This window comes from Miscanthus floridulus, chromosome 6 (genome assembly GCF_019320115.1).
Source record: "Miscanthus floridulus cultivar M001 chromosome 6, ASM1932011v1, whole genome shotgun sequence".
Lineage (NCBI taxonomy): Eukaryota > Viridiplantae > Streptophyta > Magnoliopsida > Poales > Poaceae > Miscanthus > Miscanthus floridulus.
In genome coordinates this window covers 36,774,809-36,800,262 of record NC_089585.1, presented here as the reverse complement: position 1 = coordinate 36,800,262, position 25,454 = coordinate 36,774,809, and the positions used below count along the sequence as shown (strand labels likewise).

Sequence of the window (25,454 nt, the reverse complement as noted above, 5' to 3'; positions counted from 1 at the left end):
TTTGTTCCAATGACTCTTGCACCTTTTGGTCGCTCTTCAAGAGTCTAAACTTCATTGCGAGTGAAGTTATTCAACTCTTCATGCATGGCATTGATCCAATCCGGATCTTTAAGAGCTTCTTCTACCTTAGTAGGCTCATAGCAAGAGACAAAAGAGTGATGAGCAATAAATGAAGCAAGTTTTTGAGATCGAGTCATTATACCCTTTGATGGACTCCCTATGATGAGATCTTGTGGATGATCTTGTAGGAGAGGTGTATTTCTTCTATTGACCACTTGAGGAGGAGGTTGTGGAGCATCAACATCTTGTGCTTGTACCACCATTTGCTCATGGGAGATATGAGTATCTTCATTTTCTACTCTCCCATCTTTTTCACCATCTTGTGGCACACTTGATGAAGAAGGTTGATCAATGACTTGTACATCATCTTCATCATCTTTTGGCTTGATGTCTCCTACCAGAATGTTCTTCATAGCCTCCCTCAATGGTTCATCACCTACATCATCAAGATTCTCATGTGCTCCTTAGGAGCCGTTAGATTCATCAAATTCCACATCATATGTTTCTTCAACCAAGCTGGTGGCATGATTAAATACTCTATATGCTTTGGACTTTGATGAGTAACCAACAAGAGAATCAATATCACAACGTCTTTGGAATGTCCCTAGGTGTTGCCGCTTCTTGTAGATGTAGCATTTGCAACCAAATACCCTAAAGAAGGAGACGTCCGGCTTCTTCCCATTGAGCAACTCATAAGGTGTCTTACCAAGGAACTTTTGAAGAAATAGGTGGTTTGATGCATAGCAAGCGGTGTTGATTGCTTCCACCCATAGAGCTTCGAGAGTGTTGTACTCATCTAGCATTGTCCTTGCAAGAGTGATCAAAGTCCGGTTCTTTCTCTCAACTACACTATTTTGTTGAGGAGTATAAGTTGGGAAGACTTCATGCTTGATTCCAACTTCATCACAATAAGCTTCAATGTTTGTGTTATCAAATTCTTTTCCATTGTCACTTCTTATCCTTCTTGAAGCAAGATGCAACTTTGGATTTGTCATGAAGAAAGAATACCCATGTATACCTTGAATAGTCATCAACAATCACAAGACAATAGAGATTTCCTTCCAAACTCTTGTATGTTGTTGGTCCAAATAAATCCATATGTAGGAGTTCTAGCACTCTTGTGGTTGACATGAAAGCTTTGGTTGGATGAGTATTTGCAACTTGCTTGCCAGCTTGACATGCACTACAAAGTTTGTCCTTTTTGAAACTTCACATCCTTCAACCCTCTCACCAAATCATTCTTCATAAGCTTCTTGAGTGAACTCATACCAACATGAGCAAGTCTTCTATGCCATAGCCACCCAAGTATTGTTTTGATGAATAGGCAAGTCTTCAAATTTGCATCTTCGGAGGTGAAGTCCACTAGATATAAGTTGTTGTATCTAAATCCATTGAATATCACTTGATTATCATCTACCTTGGATACAACAACCTCCTTCTCGGTGAACAAACATTGGAAGCCAAGATCACATAATTGTCCAACGGATAGCAAGTTGAAGCTCAATGAAGCAACATAGAGCACATTAGAGATGGAATGATCATTTGATATTGCCACTTTGCCCAATCCTTTAACCTTGCCCTTTGAGTTATCTCCAAATGTTATTTTCTCTTATCCATCTACCTCTTCATCTAGTGAGGTGAACATACGAGGATCACCGGTCATATGTTGAGTGCAACCACTATCAATAACCCAATGACTTCCACCGGTCTTGTAGTTCACCTACACACAAGAGATTTAAGCTTTAGGAATCCAAACTTATTGAGGGCCCTTCACCTTCTCAACAAGTGACTTAGCCACCCAAATCTTCTTAGGCCTATTCTTGTTAGGGGGTCCTAAGAACATGACTTTCATCTTTCCACTAGAGTCCTTTCTAAGCATGTAGTGAGCATTGAAGGCAAAGGGTCTAGCATGCTTGGGCAAGGGTTATGGCAGTGGAGTTTTGCACTCATGAGCAAAGTGGCCTTCTTGTCTACACTCAAAATATCTCTTTGGCTTCGGCTTTGGCTTTGATTGTTGTTGTTGAACTTGAGCCTTCTTCTTCTCTACACTTGCCACATATCTAATGCCACTTCTATCCATCTTCATGATGGTGTTCATGAGTAGCTCACTTTAGAGGTGCTTGCCTCTAGCAAACTTGCTCAACCCAATCTTGAGATGCTCTTTCTCCAACTTGAGCTTCTTATTTTCTTCCTTTAGAGCATCATCTTTCTTCTCTTCCTTGAGCTTCTTGTTTTCTTCTTTGAGCTTCTCATTCTCAAGGATCAACTCTTTGTCATGATCAAGAGTTTCTAGCACAATGGTGTTGTGGCTTTTCATTTCTTCAAGATCTTTCATGAGCTTTTCATTTGTGTTCTTGAGCTTGACATATTCATCATAGTCATTGCACTCAACCACTTGCTTGCCTTTGCCACTAGATCCTTGCTCAATGCTCTCATCTATCAAATCATCACATGATATAGCTATATTAATCTTAACAACATGGTTAGTAGCATCATGTGGCTCATTTGGTAAAAATTCTTGAGCAATAATAAGAGTATCATGATTGATCTTAAGAGTTGTATATTCATCTTTTAGCTTGTTGTGGCTAGTGATGATCTCATTGTGCACCCACTCAAGTTTATCATGTTTATCTTTAAGCTCTTTCTTAGAAGATTTGAGCTCCTTGAGTTTGGATGATATAGCATCATTAGTTTCTCTAAGCTCATCATTAGCCTTTTCTAATGTATCGCACTTTGCTAAGAGTGAATCATTTTTAGCATCAAGCTTTTCATTTGTAGCTCTACTCTTTCTAATGATCTTAGTGTATTTTCTTAGTATTTTGACAACATCATCATATGAAGGTGAATCATCATCATTGCTATCGCTATCATCACTAGCTTGCTCATCATCACTACTATCACCATCATTTGATACCTTGTGTTCACCCTTGGCCATAAGGCATAGGTGTGTAGAGGATGATAGCGATGGTGGCGGTGAAGATGAAAGATCAATAGCAATGGCGGCCACCTTCTCATTGTCACTATCATCATCGGATGATCCACTTGATGAATCAATGTCCGTGAGCCAATCACCGACGATGTAGGCCTTTCCACTCTTCTTCTTCTTGTGGAAGTCTCTCTTTTTGCCATCTCTCTTCTTGTATGGCTTGTTCTTCTTCTTCTCATCTTCATCTTCATTGCTTGAGTCATCTTTCTTGCCCTTATTCTTGTTCTTGAACTTGTCTTTCTTGGGCTTTGTGCATTGATGAGCGAGATGGCCAAGTTTGCCACAATTATAGCAATCCATCTTGGAGATTGGCTTTCTTCTTGAGCTTGTGAAGAACTTCTTCTTCTTGCCATCAAACTTGATGCCACTCTTGTTGAGCTTCTTTAGCATCTTGGCGGTCTTCTTCACCATGAGAGCAAGGCTTTCATCATCAGCTTCATCTTCACTTGAGCTTTCATACTCTAGTCTTGCCTTGCCCTTCTCTTGGCTAGCTTTGAATGCTAAGTCTTTGTCTTTCTTCTTGTTAGAGGATGAGCCATCTTGTGGCGTGATGTGCATGTACATCTCATGAGCATTGATCTTTCCCAAGATTTGTGTCGGTGTAGCGGCGGAAAGATCACCTTGATGTAGCATGGTCACAATATGCCCATATTTGTCAATGGGGAGGACACTCAAGATCTTTCTCACAACATCGGATGGTGACATTTGAGTAAGTCCAAGCCCATTGACTTCCTCTACAAGAATATTTAAACGTGAATACATCTCATTAGCACATTCTTTGGGAAGCATCTCAAATGAATTTAACTTTTTGATTACAAGATGATAGCGTTCCTCACGCTCACTCTTGGTTTCCTCATGGAGCGCACAAACATCCGACCATAGTACATGGGCGTCTTTGTGGTTTCTTACACGGTTGAACACATCTTTGCAAAGGCCTTTAAAGATGGTGTTGCGAGCCTTTGCATTCCATTTTTCATAATTAACCTCATCGCCTTGTAGGTTAGTAGCATCCCGAGGTTTTGGGAAGCCTTGTGAGGTGGCTCTAAGAATACCAACGTCTAGAGCTTCTAAGTACGCCTCCATGCGGATTTTCCAATATGAAAAGTCATCTCCCTCAAAGATAGGAGGAGGTCCATCCCCATGAGACATCTTGCTCTAAGCGGTTAAGCTTAAAAACATGAGCATGAGGCTCTGATACCAATTGAAAGGATCAAGATGCCCAAGAGGGGGGGTGAATTGGGCTAATTCTAAATTTTCTTGCAATAATCAAATCCTACGGTTAGCCCAATTAACCCCTTGTGCCTAGAAAAGTATTTCTATTAATCTAACGCACAATGGACTTGCAACCTATGTTCCAAACTTACTCTAGCATGGCAATTCTATGAATGTAAAGACAAGTATTGAATTGCTTAAAGTAAATGCTCAAAGTAAATAGAGAGAGAGGAACGCAGTGATGTTTTGCCGAGGTATCGGAGAGTCGCCACTCCCCACTAGTCCTCGTTGGAGCACCTGCGCAAGGGTGTAGCTCCCCCTTGATCCGCGCAAGGATCAAGTGCTCTCTACAGGTTGATTCTTCGACACTCCGTCATGGCGAATCACCCAAAGCCGCTCACAACTTGAGTTGGGTCACCCACAAGCTCCGACGGGTGATCACCAAGCTCCCAATCACCACCAAGCCATCTAGGTGATGGTGATCACCAAGAGTAATAAGCACAAACTCTCACTTGACCACTCGAAGCCTAATGAGAAGATGGATGCACACTTGGCTACTCTTGATTCACTAATGAGGCTACTCTCTTGGATTCTCAAATCTCAATCACCTCACTAGGACCTTGCTCTTCTTGGCACTCACAAACGTGTTTCTTAGCTATTGGAATGAGCAAAAGTAACTCCACACATGAGTGGAGCTTCTATTTATAAGGCAACCTGAAAAACAAACCGTTATGAGCTTCTACGGGGTGACCGGACGCTCCAGTCATGTTGACCGGATGCTCCAGTCAGTTCAACCCACATTCCAGTGATAATGTGTTGACCGGACGCTATCCGGTCGCACCGGAGCCAGCGTCCAGTCAGCATTTGACCCTCCATTCACTTCCAACTCTCGAACATATGTGAATGAAGTTTGCTCCATAGGATCATAGGGTTGTTGTGGAGCTACCTTGGGCTAGTTTTAACAAGTGTGCACCACACCTAACTCACTAAACTCACCTAGGTCAAGCTACCCATCCATACCCCCCTTAATAGTATGGCCAAAGGAAAAACAAAGTCCTAAACTACTCTAAGTGTCACTCCAACTCCAATCGACACTTAGAACTAGTCATCCTTAACCTTGTCGTCCATCCTTTGAAAACCGAAATGATTTTCATCGTAGGGGCATGACAACCTTGATTGCCCAATTGATCTCCATTACCATGACCTAACTTAATTGTCTCTGCAAAACATATGTTAGTCATAGTAATCTTGTATTGTCATTAATCATCGAAACCCAACTAGGGGCCTAGATGCTTTCATACCTCATGGTCGCCCTGCGCCTCACGTCGGTTGCTGAGGCGGTCATGCAGCAAGGGGACCCTGTTGATTGTCAGTGCCCGAGCGGGCTCAGGACGAACCGAGGCCACCCTATCTTGCTAAGGCGGTGCCGTGGGAAGGTCTGAGGCGCCTCCACGCTGTCGGGAGGCGAAACTCTTGGCCTACTGCACCGCGGTGGTCTCGAGGAGATCCCAAAGCTCACCGTGGACCCATCGCCCCTCCGTGGTAGAGGGCTCGGGCATCGTTCGGACTAGCATCGCCGCAGCCGTGACGTTCTGGCTAGCGTGATTGAAGATTGGGGGTTGCTCACCCCCTTCGTCATCATTGATGCGGTGGTGGACATCGCGGGCCCTCCGCCGGGCTCCTTCACCATCACTGTGACCTTGCTGCTCCTGTCGAGAGTGTCTCAGAGCTGCTATAGAAGGAGTCGATCTTGTTTGACCTTAGCCTAAAGCTCTCGGAGCTATTCTAGGTCCGGGCGTCGAAGTTGTCTGGGGGCAAGGTTCTCGTTCCACGCTGCCAGTGGGACAACACGTGAAGGTGTGGCATCGCCTGCTCCCTGGCGAAGCGAGGAACGGTTGCTTGCCCCCTCATCCTCATCGCCCATGCTTGGTATTCCGAGTCTGACATGGAAGCACTCACAAGTGGGATCGTAAGTGCCTTTGTCATCAGAGTCGGAGTAGCCGAAGCAGTAGTCGCTCACGGCCAGGAAGCGACGCATGGCTTTAGGGTCACAAAGTCCAGAGAAGTTCGCTCTAGCCCACGCCTCGTCCTCCTCTGAGGAGTCAGCGTGGGTGTGAGTTGAAGTCGTGGTGCCGAAGTCGAGGGCAAAGCGTTGGTGGCGTCCTGAGGGCTCGGCGTGAGCAGAAGCATAGGCGGAAGCATAGGTGGCGATGGCATTTCTCAACCCAAAGGGGTACGGGGATGGTGCCATCGCCAGGCTTTGCTCCGCTGAAGTCGACTCCTCAGGAGGTGGCAGGGCAGAGCTTGATAACGGAGCATCGTCGTGCGCCACCGGCGTCTTTCCCTTATCTAGGCTCAGGCTAGATAGGTCCCCGACCAGGGACCTTGTGCCAACAGCTGGGCGTGGTACATCGGTGGAGCGCGGCGCGTCGCCCTGAGCTTGCGCGGTGCCGGGGTGGCCCCGCTCGCGTCGTGCTTGGCGAGCGCGATGAGAGCGGCCGCCTGGGCGTCGTCTGCGCCTGGACTGCTGATGCATGATGTCGTCGTCGGTCGGTGGGGCTCGGGGTGTGAGGAGTACCATATCATACTCACATCCTACAGACATGAACTCTAGGCTCCCGAACTAGATCACCGTGCCGAGACACAGTGGTCGTACGGGGTCTGCCATCCGGAACTCGTTAGGATGATGAAGCTGACACACAGATTCCCCTACCTGGCGCGCCAACTGTTGGTATTTTGGACCGGTAGGTCCTCAACCAACTAGTAAAAATGTACTACGTGACCCTAATCCCGGATGGTGATGCAAAGAGACATAAGGTTTATACTGATTCGGGCAATGGGTGCCCTACGTCCAGTCTGAGAGGTCGATCTTGTATTCCTTGCACCGAAATACTTGTAGTAGGGGGTTACAAGCGGGGCGAGAGAGGGAGCTAGTCCCAGGTCTCTGCGTGGAGTGGCGTGGATTGCTTGAGATGTTGATCTCAGGCAGCGGGGAAGTGTGCGCATTACAGGGTGTCGAGCGTGTGTTCGTCTATCTCATGAGAGCGTGAGCCCGTCTATGCCTGAATGTGTGCGAGTGTGTGTGTGTCCGTCCCCCTAGAAACGGCCCTGGTCTCTCCCTTTTATAGTTGAAGGGGGGACAGGGGTGATATATGTGTTAGCTACGTGGCGTCGTGCAAACAGAGGCGGCATGTCTAAGCCCTGTAGCCTGTTACTGTGGCGGTATGGTCGAGGGAGTGGTCCTGTCCTTGAAGTGCTAGAGCAATGCGCCGATCACATCCGATCCTGTGCGACGTGGGAGCTCCAGTGATAGCTTGACATAGGGCCTAGCGGGCGACGTGCCGGTCGCTGTGTGTTGACCGCGTGAAGAGCCGAGGCTCGGTTGGTACTGAGGCCGAGCCATTGTCGGGGCTCGGCGGGCACAAATCCCGAGGTTGCCGAGACCCTGAAGTAGATTGCCGAGACATGGAGGGAGTAGTTGGCCCTGTACACTGATTCCGAGGCTATAGTGACTCGGACTTGACTCCCCATGCCGCGTTATTCTTGGAGCAGGGGTTAGGTAGCACAGTGCAGTGCGGGCGTCGGTCGAGGGCACAGTACCGAGCGTAACCCCTGCCCTGTCCTGTCCTGTCCCGGACGGTATGGTGCTGATGCGACTTCTCGTCTCGTCGGCTGCTCTGCTGTATCATGCCGTCATTCGTCTGATGTTGCGGGAGTGGTTAGTCTCATTAATTGGACGCGGCGTTTTGTTAGGGAGATCGGTCAAGGCAGATGCGACGGGGTTATTGCTGAGTCGGCCTCGAGCGAGACGGAGAATCGGCATCTCATCCGAGGCTTTACGCGCGGGGCCTCGGGCGAGACGAAGAATTGGTTCCCCGTCCGAGGCTTTGTGTGCGAAGCCTTGAGCGAGGCGGAAAATCTGTAGACCGTCCGAGGCCGGGGGTTAGCCAATAGTTTGTCTCTTGGTCTTGGTTTTGACAAGGTCTAAACGATTTATCAATTGTTGCCTAGGAGACCCTTTCTTATGATACCCGATAATATTTTTTATCAAAATCTCTATTCTTAACCATTACGAAGGATAGAACGTGTCTTCCGAAATTCAAGCAAACAATTGACATGTTCGCTTCTACTGCAATAGTTGTGGCTACAGTACATGCTGCAGCTGAATATACGTTCACAGAGACATCGAAAAATTAACCAAACCTAATGTTGTAGATGCAGGTAAACATAACAATTTTACTCCCTCCGGTCAAATTAGAAGTCCTTTTGGTTTTTATCCTAAGTCAAATGTCACTATTTTTAACTAACTCTTGCAAATTTTATCAACACATGGAATTTCAAATAAAGGCTCTTTTTGATGCTGTAAATGGTGTATTTTTTTTATAAACTTGTCCGAGTTAAATGCTCTGATCACTTATCTGATAAGCCATGGTTGAAAGTACTGTTGGCTAATTTTTTGTGAGAGAAAAATATTGTTCGTTGGCTGAAAAAGTATGGCTTATAAGCCAAACGAACCGGGCGAAAAGAAGTTGGACCATGAAAAACGCAGCATCTATTTGTATATATATGATTTTCATTTTTACTATGTACCGGTAAGCTTGTAAAATTATGCGGCCCTAAATAACGGGCTTTTTTACCCACAATTTATACTTGAACGGCACGACGTGGCATACTTGATGCACAAGACGAAAATGTAAGAAAACACGGGCACTATCGATCGGATACGCGCATCACGAGGCAAAATCCAACCGCCAGCAGGCAGCAGCGTCCGCTCCGTACCGAGGCGGCCGACGGCGCAGGCGCAGCAACAGGAAACCCTGCTAAAACCCCGACGATTTGACCCCCGCCGCCGGCGCAGCGGAATCACACACTGACACACACAACCTACCCAGACGGCCAGACCCCGCGCCGCCGCCGCCCCACCCCCAAATCAATCACACGCGCCGCCGCCGCCGCCATGGGCTCCAACGTCAGCCAGGCCGGGGCCCCTCCTCCACCTCCTCCCACATACGCGTCGACCCCTCCCCCCTTCGCGCCCGCTGCCGCTGACGCCGCCTTCGCCACCCCGCCGCCGAAGCCCCATGAGGAGGAGGCGACCGAGGAGAAGGTGGACTACCTCAACCTCCCGTGCCCCGTCCCGTACGAGGAGATCCAGCGCGAGGCCTTCAGTGAGTCCCCGGTGCCACCCCCTTCCTCTTACCTTGTTTGACCTGCGCTGTCGATCGCCGCCGCGACTGACTTGACCGCCAATCGAGCCGGTGGCGAGTAACGATGTGGCCTTCTTCGCGTTTGTTGCAGTGGCGCTGAAGCCGGACCTCTTCGAGGGCATGCGCTTCGATTTCACCAAGATGATCACCCCGTACTTCGCTTTGAGTCACAGGTACGTACCTGGTGCCTCTTCCTGTTTTGTCAGCTTGTTGCGTGTTCTGGCTGTCTGCCCATGTTTTCACAACTGCTGTGCGTTTGTTTGAACCAGCGTTTACATGGGATCCACTGAGATCCCGGCACAGGGGAGCGACGTGATCAAGGTTCCCACCTCTAATTATGAGTTTGGTGCCAACTTTATCAATCAGAGGGTTTGTGCTCCTTTTCCCTTTATATAAGAGTGCTGTTGAGTGTTCTCTACTGGGTTTCGTTCCTCATTGTAATGGGATTCTCCTGTAGACGATGCTCGTGGGGAGGGTTTCACATGATGGAAGGGAGAACATCCGTGTCAAGCACGATATTACGGACAACCTTTCGTTAAAGATAAATGCTCAGGTAAATTGATTTCTAACTGCTGGTAAATTGATGATTATTTGGGATCAGCTTTGCTTGATGCCACCTTTAAATTCCTTAGTTGACCGATGTTGTGCTCTTGCAGTTGACAAGTGAGCCTCACTACTCCCAAGGGATGCTGAATTTTGATTATAAGGTCAGCCTCTCTTTGTAAAGATCGATTTCTGTTGGCTCAGAAGCCTTTATTTGGTCGTTTGGTTTGATGGGCTTTCCCAGCAGTTGTATACTGCAATTGTTTGTTTTACATCAAGTAATAAAGTATGGTATCTGACTCCTTTCTCTTATGATGAAGTAAATTGGTCATTGCTATTGCTGCTGTGCTGTCTCGCACAAAATTGATTGGATCATGATCTGTAGGACTTTGTGTATGGGAAAAGATAGAAATTATGACTTATTCTGTTTTGCTCTCCTGGTGCAAGCGGTAGAGTCTTACCGCCTGTGACCGGAAGGTCCCGGTTCGAGTCGCGGTCTCCTCGCATTGCACAGGCGAGGGTAAGGCTTGCCACTGACACCCTTCCCCAGACCCCGCACAGAGCGGGAGCTCTTTGCACTGGGTACGCCCTTTTTTCTGTTTTGCTCTCCTGAAGTTTTGTTTACATGCTACAAGGCCTGCCCATTCTTCCTTTGAATCAGATGAGTATGTGGCTTAATGTACTATTGACCTGGTCAGCTCAGGCAACCACTTGATAGCATCGATGTATCGGCTTTGTCCTAATTGTGTGTAACTTTCCATGCATCATGACACAAAACTTGTAGTCATATGGTGCCAATTGGAGTAGCTCAATGACTGGTAGTTTCTATTATATGTGTGGTTAATAATCTTTGTTTTGCTTCTTGAACCTTGCGAGTTCAATGTTAAGCATTGAAGGTGTGTTTTAATCCTTCCTTTCATTTGTTTACCTGAACTTCTGCTTTAATTTGTAACTTGATTCCAGGGCAAAGATTTTAGATCTCAGATTCAATTTGGAAACAATGGCTTCTATGGAGCAAACTACATCCAGGTACATACTTCCATTTTCTCTCATAAAACTGTTCTAACAATTTATTGTGTCTAAATTCCTCTTTCGTCCGCTTGAGTTTACTTCGCCAAAGTAATCGTCATTCATATTACACAAGAAACAACTCATGTTTCAAAGCAATATAAATCCTGATAACAGTGCAATAAGCAATTACTAGGCATTAACCTACCACCCCAGACATAGGTTAAGCAGTCAACAGTGTGGTGTTTTTCCTTTGATTCTGTTGTTTAAACTTCAAGTTAGAAGGTGATTCTGTTGTTTAAAAGGATGTTAGAAGGTACCTTCTTAAGGTCATGATTTCCATGAAAGTGCCTATTTTTCTCATAAATCTCATGAGTTTAGTTTAATCATGATAGAAGGAAATTTCATGGATTTTTTTAATATACAGAAATTAACTTCAGATAGAGTTTGTACAGCTAACATGTTTGTTCTATCATTTCATCATCTAACAATTAAGATATGAAATCAGAGTTTTTTTTAATGCATTTCAGAGTGTCACCAAGAACCTTTCCTTGGGAACTGAAGCCTTTTGGCTTGGGCAGCAAAGGAAGTCTGGAGTCGGTGTTGTTGCTCGCTATGACACAAAGAAAATGGTTAGTTTCTTTTTGTGCAACTTTAAACTATACATAATCATGATTTAATCTGTTATGAAGTTTCAGATTTTCATCAATTATAGTCGATCTGTCGACAATTAGGAATCCAAACTTATTTGTTTCCAGGGACTATTCATATTTGAAGAGGTCTCAAGTTTGTAGATTCTCAATTTATTCCAGACTCAGATGTACAATTGCTGACAACATTGATTAAAGTTCAGGTTGCTAGAATTTTGGAAAGTATAAATTCGACATTTATAATAATAAATGCTGAATTTTGTTTTAGCTGGAATTCCCCAAGTAAAGATAAACAGGACTAGTTCTTTAAAGTAATTAAAAAACAGAAAGCAATAATATTAACCTCTCTGAACACATGCATAAATGTTTTCTTATTTGCAATATGTGTGTGATTTTGGGTTGCCTTGAATACTTCAAGTCATGTGATTTCCCACCTCTCCTGCGAACACTCAGTAGCAGTAAAGTAATATGTGCGTGATTTTGTGGACATCCTGTTATAGGCCCCTAGAAAGTTTCCCTTGCAGTTTCCACAATCCTAAGTTCCAAACTGATAGATAAAAGTAAGGTATTTTGGAGTTATTTTTGCCTCAGATCAAAGTATCCAACATTGCGAACCACTGGTAAAGCTTAGTTGGTCAGTGTTCTGTTTTTAATTTTTTCCAGCTTGCATGCAAAATGTTGATGACTTCTTGGAATGAAACTAAAAACTTCTGATGCCTATAATTTTGGGAATGAACTGTTTAGTGAAAATTTTCATGCTAGTCTTTAGAGTGCAACTTACTACCGTACTGTTAGGCAAGACTTGGACTTCATCACAGAAATGCTGAAATTGAATGTACTCAAGTAGTTTCCAGAAATCTGTTTTTGAACCTTGGAGATGATATATTTTCCTATTTTCATTTGAGGTTTACTATTTTCTAGTCTCAGTTAGATAATGGGTTGCAGAAGTCAAAACCCATCCTAAACTGGAGGGCAGGCTCTGCTCCTTTTTTTTTTTTTTTTTTTTTTTGGTGATGCCATGCTCTATTTGGTGGTGGCCCTTGTTGGTTTTATTTCTTGTCTACTCCCAACTTGTTTGTGATTTTTAAGCCTTTGTTGTTTTTGTTTTCAGGCCTTGCCTTTTGACTACTTTAACAAAACTAGTTTACTTCTTAAAAAATTGTGCAGTTTGGTATGTATAATGGAAGTAATTAAGAGGGGGGTTTGCTGGGTTCCAAAGAATTACTGTCTGGCTTGAGTTTCTCGGTTGGTTATCACCCAGCAATTGGCAGTTTGTGGAACCCTGGTTGGAAAGGCTCAGAAGTGTTCATATACTCATGTTATTCAATTTTTTTACATATAGCAATAAGGTTAAATAGTTGGTCACCTCTTTTATTTAAAAAACTTGATCTGCTTCTGTGAAATTCCAGTACTGCGCTTCTTTAGTTGCAGCTAAAAAATATGCATGCACGCTGCTTATGCCATGTACAAGAGCACCATAGTGATTCTTTTCAGAAGTACTTAGGCTCATATATTATTGTTGTTGACCTGATAAATCAGGTTTCTTGCTTGTGCTTAGCATCATTTTTAGACTTCTGTTACAAGAGCCTCAGAACTCATCTTGGCAGAACGCACGATTGGCACAAGACATTGGATAGTTTTATTATATATTAAGTTGGGGACAAGAAATATTTTTATGTGTATCTGATGAAGCTGTATCTCATATATGTGCAGGTTGCCACTGCCCAAATTGCAACCACTGGAATGGTCGCGCTTAGTTATGTACAGAAAGTATCTGAAAAGGTGAGTGTTTTTCATATCATTTTTAATGCTTACATCTTTTTTCGCTTTAATAGCAGCTTCGTTACGTAAGAAATTGTGCGCAGGTTTCCCTTGCGTCTGATTTCATGTACAACCAAATGACAAAGGATGTAACAGCAAGCTTTGGTTATGATTATATGCTGAGACAGGTATCCTTTTTAGTTTGACCCATTTGTTAATTTTTCCATGCTTCAAGTTGTTTTGGTAATGCAAATGTTCGATAAAATGCTTGAGGGCCTTCAATTTTTCGTGAGTTGGGTTATGTCACATGAATATCAAGTGGATCTTTTTGGCTAAGAAATTCTATTGTTCTATGCGCTTACGATATTCAAGTTCAGTGAAGTCACATGAATATTAAGTGAAAATATATTGGTTATCAAATTTGCAGTGTCGATTGAGGGGGAAACTGGATACCAATGGCGTAATTTCTGCTCTTTTGGAGGAGCGACTGACTCCAGGTGTCACTTTCCAGTTGTCTGCAGAGGTCAGTTTGAGAAACTTACTCTACTATTTAGTACTCCATCTGTTTCTTTTTATATGGCGTATTACGATTTGAGAAAGTCAGAAGTCATAAATTTATACTAAGAATTAGTCAAATTATATAGATGCACAAATGATTGAAAACATAGATATAACTATATCAAAGAAGAAAGGAGCCTTAGAACTTGATCTTGACCTACTCGAGATGATTGTAGTGTGCAGTAAAAAAATGTGAAGTGCATCATCTTTTACCTCTTTATCAACGAAAGGACTGATTCTGTTCTGCAATCTTGTGCAGCTTGACCACTGGAAGAAAGATTACAAATTTGGGTTCGGTATGGCTCTCGGAGAGTAAAACGACTTGAGCAAACTCTTCTAGACACATGTACAATTATAGTGGTTGGCATTAGTCAACAGAGATCCAGACGATTCTACTCTTCTTTTTTTGCATTTATTTGTCTCCCAGTTATTCGTTTAGCTGCTATGGCTGTGGGCCGTGGTGACCTTTTGAAGTTTTGATTTCACTGAGCTCATCACTTGAGTAGTGTTAAACTGAAACGGGAATGCATGGATAGACTGCACTCCAGCAGATTAGGATTTCTGCATGCCAAACGCTTGATTTTTAGACGTAGCGAATTTGAACTTATTTCTTGACGCAAATTAAGTCTGGGAAAAGTTATCGATTTTATTCCATGAAGATAAAAGAGATTTTCATCCATTAGTAAGGTGCTGTTTGGTCTGGCATTTTTGGAATGTAGTCATTACAGTGTAATCAAGTCTTGTTGCCATGTAATAATCTCATGTGGTATCAGTGATGTTTTATGTTTGCTTCCGCTTCGTCAAAATGATCCAAAGCCCCCATTCCCACCATTGAAACCGACGAGGTCAAAATATCCCATTGAAATTATGTTACATGTGGCGCATTCTCAATTTAAGGCATTTTAGCATCGTACATTTCCAAGTGTGCTTACATGTCGAGCATTCTTATTTTACGGCTTCTTTGCATCGTACATATCCAAAGCATAGAACTAAAAGCCTCTTTGTAGCAACTCCAACGGCCTCTCTAAATTCTTTCGTGAAGCCAGATAGCAATTTTGGGCTAAAATCTGTCTCCAACAGATATTGGAAATGAATCTCCAAGCTTGCATGCTCTCCTTTCCGAGAAGTTCGGTCCTGTGAAAAAAATACCTTCAACTTTTAAAATTAGATTTCTAAATATATAGCTATTCTTTATTTTAAATTTCTGGCTAGCCATAGATGAGGAATTCACTAAGAGCAACTTCAAAAAATCTCTTTATATCATTTCTAAATGATAGGAATAGAGATTTGATGAATTTAAAATACCCTCCAACTTCTTTAATTAGATCTCTAAATATATGGCTATTCTTTATTTCGAATTTCTTGCTAACCAAAGATGAAGCTGAAGAGTGAAGGTGACTCTCTAGGGTGCGCATATATTGGAGGGTGAAAATAATAGAGAAATTATTTTATTCAAATTACTTTTTAAACGATGATTAAGAGAGTAAGTTTAAGAGTTCGAGAAAAAGAGTAAGTTTAAGAGTTCGAGAAAAAGAGTAAGTTTAAGAGACTATTGGAGATGCTCTAAGGGCTATGCTATAATTTGTATACTAAATTAAAGTAGTTTAAATATTTTTATTTACTATGCCTACGTCTACAGCTCTAGTCTCTAGATCTAGGGTTTACTAAAGCCATTGGGCTAACCATTAGCAGCTAATGGATCTAAACAAGACCTAAGTGGAAGTACATAATTAGAAAGATGTCCACTTTTCTGAACAATGATATGTTTGGGTCTACTCGTGCTAAGAGCAACTCCAAATTACTCTATGTATCATTCCTAATTTATAGAAAAATTAAGATTTTGGTAAAAAAATACCCTCCAATGATTTTTTTTAATTGGATCCTAAATATAGGCATTCTCTATTATAAATTTCTCGCTAGCTAAAGATGGAGAGCATTCTAAATTTCTCACTAGTCAAAGATAAGAGCATTCCAAATTTTACGTTAGCCAAAGACGAAGAACAAGAATAAAGAATAGCTCTCCAGTGTGTGCACAAGATATAAAAAAATCGTTGATGGACAAACGACTCTTTAAATAATGATTTAAAGAGTAAATTTTAGAAGAAAAACGATTTTTACTCAAATAACTCTTGAAATGGTGATTTAAAGAGTAAATTTTAGAAATACTCTTTAAAATGCTCTAATAGTTAACAGGTAACATTACTACTCCCAGAGACTACTCGTAGAGCCAAATAGACCTACTCATAGACCAGCTATTAGCTAGGGGGATGCTAACTGTTAGTTCCACTAGCTATTTGTCAGTATTATTACCCTCTATTCTAAATTATAACGTTATGGTTTTTTAATACAAAAGTTTTATCATACACTTAAATACAGTCTAGATACATAGTAAAACTAATACATCTAGAAAAGCCAAAACGCCTTACAATTTGAAACAAAAGGAGTAGCTAGCTAACTATTAGTGCTAATATCAAACATGCTCTAAATAAGTAGTATCACCATGTTAATAAAGCTGCAAATTTCCTTCGATACATGAATTTGGTTCTTTGTAAGCATAAAGGGAAAACCAGGATTAACATGCCCTAACTGGCATTCCCAACCAGTTGGCCCAATATTTCAAGAACGTGAATGAAATAAACCCTACCTACTGCTATAATGCTGCTGTTGATTATTACAGACAATTATAGACTCGTTTCCGGAGTTGAAAGAATTTCTGAAGGGCAAGAAATGTGACAAAATTATTTGACGGTCTCAAACCGTGTTAAACACCCACAGAAGTTCGAGGTGCTGCCAGTTAACCTCTTAAAGCTAAAGCTCCTCTCCATATGCGACAAAAAATATTAGGAAGACAAAACAATCAGAAGGAAAGAATCACATCCGATTCTCAGATGTGATCACAGACTGCCTTTGTAAACTCTGATGTCGATGCCTTTCCACCAAGATCAGCAGTCCTGTACTTCCCCTCAGCGATGGTCTGGAGGATGGCGTTGTGGATCCGGTCTGCTTTGTCATTGAATTGCAAGTGGCGCAACATCATGACAGCACTCAGCATAAGAGCAGTCGGGTTCGAGAGGTTCTAGAAACAAACAACAAATCCAGTACGGGTAAATATATAGCAACTGTAATACCAATACATCGAGATGTTAACAGGAGGAACATGCCAGACAACTTTCAGGTTAAAAGCATTAAGCTGTATCTAAATAAGTATCAGATAAATATATATAATATATAAAAGAAAGACATATTAACTGATGAACTGCTATGCGGCTTTTCTGGCTAAGCGGCCAAATTTAATGATGAGAGTGCTAAGCGGCTTTTCTGGGAAGACTTAGATCGCTTCATTAGAGCTGTCCCTAGTAGCGAGAATCTCTTTATAGGAGGTGATCTTAATAGCCATGTAGGTACATCAAGTGCAGGTTTCGAGGCAGTTCATAGAGGTTTCGAATATGGTAGTAGGAACCAGGAGGGAGAGGAAGTCTTAGACTTCGCCATAGCTTTTGATCTGATGATAGCTAATACTTTCTTTCGTAAGACAGTCCCATTTAGTGACCTTTAGTAGCGGCCAGTACTCTAGTCAAATCAACTTTGTCCCTACAGGAACGAGGGATAAACGAACATGCGTGGACTGTAAGGTGATACCTGGAGAATGTGTGGTCGCTCAACACAAGCTGGTGGTGGCTGACTTCCGCTTTCTGGTGCAAGCTCGTGGGAACAAACAAGCTAGGGTTGCTAGAATGAAGTGGTGGAAATTAGAAGGGGAGGCATCAAAGGTCTTTAAGGAAAAGGTCATTGAAGAGGATCCTTGGAATGATGAAGGCGATGGTAAACAACATGTGGGAGAAGATGGCAGCATGCATTCGGAAGGTTGCTTCAGAGGTGCTTGGAATGACCAAAGGGAGCGGATGCGACTCGAAAGACACTTGGTGGTGGAATGAAGATGTGCAAAAGGCTATTAAGGAAAAGGAGTGCTATAAGCGTTTGTATCATGACAGGTGTGCAAACAACATAGAAAAGTACAAGGTGACAAAGAAGACTGCAAAATGAGCGGTGAGTGAGGCAAAGGGGCGGGCCTATGAGGACCTTTACCAATGTTTGAGTACAAAGGAAGGAGAGAAGGATATTTATAAGATGGCTAGGGCTCGCGATAGAAAGACAAAGGACTCCAACCACAAGTGCATAAAGGATGAGAGGGAGCAGCTCTTGGTGAAGGAGGATGAGATCAGACATAGATGGCAAGAGTATTTTGATAAATTGTTCAATGGTGAGAACGAGAACACCACCGTTCAGCTGGACGACTCGTTTAATGACACTAACAGGCGCTTTGTGCGGAGGATTCAAGAATCGAAGGTCAGAGAAACCTTGAAAAGGATGGAAGGGGCAAAGTGATGGGCCTTGATGGTATCCTAATCAAGATGTGGAGATGCCTCGGGGATAGGGCAATAGTATGGCTAACCAAGATGTTCAACAATATCTTTCGATCGAACAAGATGCCTGAGGAGTAGAGAAGAAGCATATTGGTACCAATCTACAAGAACAAGGGAGATATCCAAAGTTGTACTAATTATCGGGGAATTAAGTTGATGAGCCACACTATGAAGTTATGGAAGAGAGTCATCCAGCAGCGCCTACGAGGAACGACGTAGATATCAACAAACCAATTTGGTTTCATGCCCGGAAGGTCAACCACAGAAACAATCTTCTTAATAAGACAGGTGATGGAGCGGTTTAGAGAGCAGAAGAAGGACCTCCACTTGGTTTTTATTGACTTGGAGAAGGCTTATGACAAGCTACCAAGAAATATTATGTGGTGGTTTTTGGACAAACATAAAGTCCCATCAAAGTACGTGACCCTCATCAAGGACTTGTACAACAATATTGTGACTAGTGTTCGAACAAACGATGGTAACACAGATTACTTCCCAATTAAAATTGGACTTCATCAAGGGTCAGCCTTAAGCCCGTATCTCTTTGCCTTGGTAATGGATGAGGTTACCAGGAATATACAAGAGGATATCCCTTGTTGTGTGTTGTTCGCTGATGATGTAGTGGTAGTGGACGAAAGCCAGGCGGTAGTAAATAGGAAACTAGAGTTATGGCGGCAGACCCTTGAGTCTAAAGGTTTTAGATTGAGCAGAACTAAAACCGAATATATGAGATGCGACTTTGGCGGAGTTGTGCAGGAGGAGGGAGATGTGAGTTTGGAAGGTCAAGTAGTGCCTAAGAAGGATACCTTTCAGTATCAGGAATCGATGCTACAGATGGATGGAGATATTGATGCGGACGTTAGCCATAGAATCAAAGCAGGGTGGATCAAGTGACGACAAGCTTCTGGCATTCTCTATGACAAGAGGGTACCACAAAAACTAAAAGGCAAGTTCTATAGAACGGTGATTAGATCGGCTATGTTGTACGGAGCAGAATGTTGGCCTACAAAGATTCGACATGTTCAATAACTGAGTGTTGCAGAATTGCGTATGTTGCGATGGATTTGCGGTCACACAAGAATGGACCGAGTTCGGAACGATGATATACGTGATCGCCTAGAGATAGCGCCAATTGAAGAAAAGTTTATCCAACATCGGTTGAGGTGGTTTAGCCGTGTCCAAAGGAGACCTCCAGAGGCACCAGTGCATTGTGGAGTCCTAAGCCAAGCTAATAATATGAGGAGAGGTAGAGGAAGACCGAAATTGACATGGGGGGCAATAAAAAGATTTGAAAGCTTGGAATATACCTAGAGATCTATGTTTGAATATGGGTACTTGGAAAGCAGCTATTAAAGTGCCTGAACCGTGACTTGGGGCTCATGGTGGGTTTCAACTCTAGCCTACCCCAACTTGCTTGGGACTAAAAGGCTATGTTGTTGTTGTTGTGGTATTAACTGATGAACTGCCTTGAAAAATCACAAAACATCATTGAATCAAGTGACCCTATTGATTCCCTAACATATCATGAGAAATCACAGAAGTAAAACACAACCAATTCCGGTAGAAAGCAGAAATTGTTCCAAGACCTACTCACCTTGCCAGCAATATCAGGAGCAGAACCATGAACAGCTTCTGCCAGACAAATGCCGCCTTCACCAATATTGCAACTGGGAAAATAAACAAACAAATGTGAGCATTTGCCGTATAATACCCAAGGATATTAGATTAATCAAAGCAAGTTTACCTGGGTGTTAGGCCCAAGCCCCCGATCAAACCAGCACATAGATCGCTAATGATGTCACCATAGAGATTTGGCATCACTAACACATCAAAAAGACCAGGATTCTTCACAAGCTGAAGGAAGATGCGGGTTCATTACGAGTTACATCAGTATCAGCGATAGTAAGAAAAAATTGATATCCAAATAGCACAGCCTAGGCAGACCATCACTATCAAGAGCACAACAACAGTTGACCAAAAAATGGAAACATTCAACTGACAGAACATACCGTCATACAGCAATTGTCAATGATGACTTCCTCATATTGAATTTCAGGGTACTTCTCAGCCACTTCACGGCAACACTACAAGTACAATAAAAATCTAGAAAACGTAAATTCTCAAGGAAATAAAAAGAATTGCATCCATGAAAAGAAGGAACAATGGTAGCCCACAAACCTTGAGGAAAAGACCATCTGTCTTCCTCATAATATTGGCTTTGTGGATCGCAGAGACCCTTTCCCGGCCATTAGCCTTGGCATAATGGAAAGCATACTCTGCCACTCTCAAACTTGCTTGGCGGGTAATAATTTTCAAACTTTCCACAACACCTCTCACAACCTGGAGTGAAACTAGGACAAGGTGAAAAAGAATCATGGTGACAATAGTTGAAGCAACTTGTCTTTAAGAATGCTTACCTGATGCTCAAGACCACTATATTCTCCTTCGGTATTTTCACGAATTGTCACAAGGTTAACATCATCGTATCTGGTCTTGTAGCCTGGGAGGCTGTTGCAAGGTCTGACATTGGCGTAGAGCCCAAGTTCTTTCCTTAATGTAAGATTCAAAGATCGATGACCCTTTCCAATAGGTGTAGCCATAGGTCCTTTCAAGCCAACTTTGTTTCTACGCACTGACTCCAGGCTTTCCCAAGTCAAAAAACTCTCTGTTCTGGGATCAACTTCTGTACCGACATAGTGTTCTTCCCATTCTATTGGTACCCCTGCAACATTGAATACCTGAAATAGCAAAACAAAAATCTTCAGGACATTGTAGAAACGAGCTACCTTCTCAGATATCATGCATCAATGAACTTCATCCACTAATTAACGACAGTAGCAAGACCAGCACCACTGCATATTTTAGCTGAAAGCTGCAGTTTCACAATTGACGTAATCAGCTTCTATTTTGCAACCATGTTTGGAAGTTCAAGATTTGCATAGTATGGACAAAGATGCATGTCCAGCAATAGTTTTAAGATTCCATTCCAGCAGAAAATTCAGAGACATGCAAACCAGAAAGAACAATTTGCTGTTGCAATGTGGTCAGCTAATGGATACAAGTTGACACAGAGATAGAATCATTGCTCAGCAGCTCTTGAACTTCATGTCGTTCAACCATAAAGGAGATGTAGCTTTAAAGGAATCACCATATAAGACTAAGGAGTTAAATCATATAAAGTAAAAACCTAACAGTTCCTCAAACCTAGAGCAAGGGGATAAACTCTCTTAATCACACTTGAATGTAATAAGATATAAATTAAACTTCCAAATGCCTTGTAACCTAGTGTCCTCATTAGGGCATCGAAGATTATAAATATGCCCTATAAGGCTAGAATCCAACAGCTCCATTGGCAGAAAAAAAAAGGTAGTTGCATCATCCAAGTACTCTCTTTAAACACCCATCCAAACTATTTCCAGAAAGAAAATATGCAATGCTGACACAAGTGTGTGCCTGCCGCCTGGGCACATCAAAGCAGCATGTCTGATGTCTCATCTGGCACACTGTATCAGGTGAGACGTGTGTGTTTTTGTTGGACAGCATGTCTGATGTCTCATCTGGCGCAGTGTATCAGGTGAGACGTGTGTGTTTTTGTTGGATACTGTGTGCCTCACAACAGAATATAGCTTAGGATAAGGAAAAACAAAGAAGAGCGGAGGTTTCTAGGCCTAACTGGAACTCAAATCCTTTAGTGGAGTGGTCCTGAACTGAAGGTGTAGATGTAGCATTTTAAGACTGTCTAACCCATTATTAGTTTATAATCAACGTGAACTGAAGGAGCGTAGAAGGCAAGAGATGAGCAACAGGTGAACAGAGATTATCATCATGGAGATGACAAAGCTCACTGTCCTATGTCCAGCCTCTTAGGTCTGTGCATGAGAAGGTGCCGTCTCGGTATTGCAGACCACTTATTCGCTACCCACCCTGCCAACCTTCTATGGTCATAAAATAACGAGTTAAATGCATGAGCGGCCCCTGAAAGGGTGTCACTTAGGTCCACGAATTTTGAAAACGCATTTCTGGCTCCCTAAACTTATTAAGTGGTACACCGCAGTGGTAAGTATGGTCCATAAATGGACCTACGGTGCACCATTTAAAAAGTTCAGGGACATGCAATCCACCACTTAGCCAGAAATGCATTTTCAAAGTTCATGGACCCCAGCGACATCGACAAATTTAGGGGGCGCTCATTCATTTAACTATAAAATAATTTAATAATTTACAAAGATAATATGATATGCCGAATAAGACATACAAAGTAAAACAGTACTTTTAAAAGTATTCAGCAATTAGCTTTATCTGTGTAAATCAGAGGCTATGATTGCTATTTATACTGACAAATATAGCCCCAGCTGAAAGAACAATTCCCTAGCTGATCCAAACACCAAAATAAGAGCCAAAGGATATACTACAAGATATATTGTATATCTATGTTTATAGGCTACTCCTGATGCTTTTTGTATACATAATTTTTCTATGCCTTGACCCTCAAGTGCGACTTGAGGACCTAGTGCCTCACATCACATTTGCCTTCAACTGCATTGGATCCAATCCAATAAAGAGAGTTGATACAGTGAACGCAACAATAGCAGTGTCTAGATTACAGTAGTCACTGAATGTATACTTCATATAATGCATTTCAGACAGAATTGGCCAAGCTGCAGATCACAAACTTACAAAATAATAAGAGAGTCATAAATAACTGGTAGGAACATACTCTGAAAACCAAAAATGACTATCCCACTTCAAGATGAATATCAAAACAGAAAATAATAGAAATACACACAAGTGACATAAATCACATATTTTGGAAGAACACAGCCTGTCTCAACTCTCAAGTGCTCCTCCGGCAATAAGAACAACTGCTTTCGATAATAGCATCCCCACATGGTCACCCAAACTGTCATATGCTAGTGTCGGATCAATATCCATAAAAAAACCCACAAAAATAAACTTTGCATAAACACGGCACATATGCTGGAGTTTGCATTTAGGTTATAGCTACCATATTGTGGAATGCAAGATGATTTCTCTTTCTCACGCTAGTATGCCACTAACTAGAATCGATTTAAAACCATAACAAATGCTAGCTCTTGAATAGCATATATATACATTATGTTTCAGACACACTGTTCGCTTGTCTTATAATCCATACTTTTCAGGTTGTTTTTTCAGTCGGAACAGTGTTTTTCTCTCGCAACAAATCAGCCAGAACAGTGTTTCGGCTAGTTTTTTCAGCGAAGCGAACAGGGCCAATGAAAAGTAAATGTTAATCTATCTTGTTATGAGAATAAGAGAAATGAGCATCTGTTTTGTTAATGATTGCCACCATAGTATTACCCCTATCTTATCTTACTAACTCAAGTGGTCAAATTCATTATTACATGTAAAATTGTTTTCGCTCTTTTCTAGCTGGATGAAAGGAAAAACTTAGGAGTTAGGTCAGACAAAAAAAAGTGAAACATAGATCTTTCTATGAGTATAGGCATCAAAAAACAGTACACCGTCCTGCATGCCGTGGACAATATGTTCCTACAAGCTTAGCTTCAAACATAGCTTTAGTTTGTCTATCTATCAAACAAACAAACTTTCCGATTTACATGTAGACAATCCAAATAATTGTACAAAGGAACCAAACCTACATGTAGACAATCCAAATAATTGTACAAATGAACCAAACCGAACCTAAATTCAGTACCTGCTTGACAGACTCGGCGATCTCTGGCCCGATGCCATCGCCGGGAAAGAGCGTGGCACGGATGGTCTCCCCGGACTCCGTTGAAAACGGCGCCACGGCCTGTGCGAAAGCCCTGCCGGTTACCCGCGGCAGGACACTCCCCTGCAGCAGCCTCCGGAGCGCCATGCCTGCCCCCCACAGCCCTGCGACAGACAACACCACGCACGTCAAACCTGATCGAACGGGACGCCGCCTGCATATATATAGTGCCTAACACCTCAAAGGTACACGAAACCGCCCGTCCCCACGCGCGCAATTCGATCGGAGGAAACCCTCTAGATTCGAGGGGAATTCGATCGGGGGAGAGAGGCCCGCCCCCGATTGAACGGGAGGCGATCATAAAAAGGCAAGAAGCGGTTGGTATCAAGATCGGAGGAGGGAATGTACCGGACAGCGAAGATTCGCAAGGGTTCGCAGCGGCGGCGGCGGCGGCGAGGAGGTGGGGAGGAGGGGGGAGAGAATGGTGAAGGGAGATGCGGAGGAGAGAAGGGTGGTGGTGGAAGGAGACTTCTTCCGGGCTTCCTCCGATTTTTCTGGCCGTCGATATGGATCGGACGGCTGGTGTTCCGTGGGCCCTTGCCCTGTCGATGGTGATGCTTGCTGGGGGGTTCCTTCAGTGTCGTTGAAAAACATCCCAACGTTGCGTGTCTCTGAAAAAGTTCAGCGGTCTTCAGTGTTACCCTCTATGCCACTGCTGTCAGTTTGGACTCTAACGCCGTCAAACTGTAGGTGTGAAAAGTTGAAAATACTCTTAAGTCTAAATATGTCATTAATTTTTTTTAGCATCTTAACGACTCTAAATAAAAAAAACTCAAAGCTAGAAAGTTGTAGATCTCGTCGAGATCTATAATTTTCATATAAAAATTATCTTCATTTAATTCTACAAAAAAATATGATTTTTCTAAGATATATTAATCATATTAAATCATATTTTTGTGGAATTAAATGAACATAATTTATATATGAAAATTATAGATCTCGATGAGATCTATAACTTTCTAGTTTTGAGTTTTTTTCATTTGAAGTCGTTAAGATGCTCAAAAAATTAATGACATATTTAGACTTAAGGATATTTTCGATTTTTCCCCATGCATGTTTGTTGCGCAAGCAGAAGAGAAGATTTTGGTTTCTTTTTTCCGGAGATAGAAGAGAAGATTGGCCCTGGGCCCAGTTTTTTATTTTACTGTAGAAAGAAACTTATCTTCAGCGACCGCAAAACAAGTGTTTTTAATTGTAAAGTTCATTGTCGTCTTGGCTTTGGAGAGCTTCTTTAACTAATCTCAAGGAGTTGGATTAAAAAAAATCATG

General features: G+C 42.5%; 2 protein-coding genes across 2 annotated transcripts; one reads left to right on the top strand and one right to left on the bottom strand.

The window, feature by feature from the left end:
* The first annotated feature begins 9,093 nt into the window (after positions 1–9,093).
* LOC136458082 (mitochondrial import receptor subunit TOM40-1-like) lies at positions 9,094–14,748 on the top strand. Its single transcript, XM_066458086.1, has 11 exons — positions 9,094–9,426; positions 9,557–9,638; positions 9,735–9,834; positions 9,923–10,018; positions 10,122–10,172; positions 10,972–11,037; positions 11,547–11,648; positions 13,380–13,448; positions 13,532–13,615; positions 13,855–13,950; positions 14,245–14,748. The coding sequence occupies exons 1-11, from the start codon at positions 9,216–9,218 to the stop codon at positions 14,299–14,301; spliced, it is 1,014 nt and encodes a 337-aa protein (XP_066314183.1). The 5' UTR covers positions 9,094–9,215; the 3' UTR covers positions 14,302–14,748.
* Positions 14,749–16,471: 1,723 nt separating this feature from the next.
* LOC136455935 (isocitrate dehydrogenase [NAD] catalytic subunit 5, mitochondrial-like) lies at positions 16,472–24,668 on the bottom strand. Its single transcript, XM_066455662.1, has 8 exons — positions 24,534–24,668; positions 24,108–24,289; positions 20,827–21,147; positions 20,588–20,749; positions 20,419–20,493; positions 20,154–20,263; positions 20,004–20,076; positions 16,472–17,061 (listed from the first exon to the last, which is right to left on the bottom strand). The coding sequence occupies exons 2-8, from the start codon at positions 24,270–24,272 to the stop codon at positions 16,870–16,872; spliced, it is 1,098 nt and encodes a 365-aa protein (XP_066311759.1). The 5' UTR covers positions 24,273–24,289; positions 24,534–24,668; the 3' UTR covers positions 16,472–16,869.
* Positions 24,669–25,454: the final 786 nt, after the last annotated feature.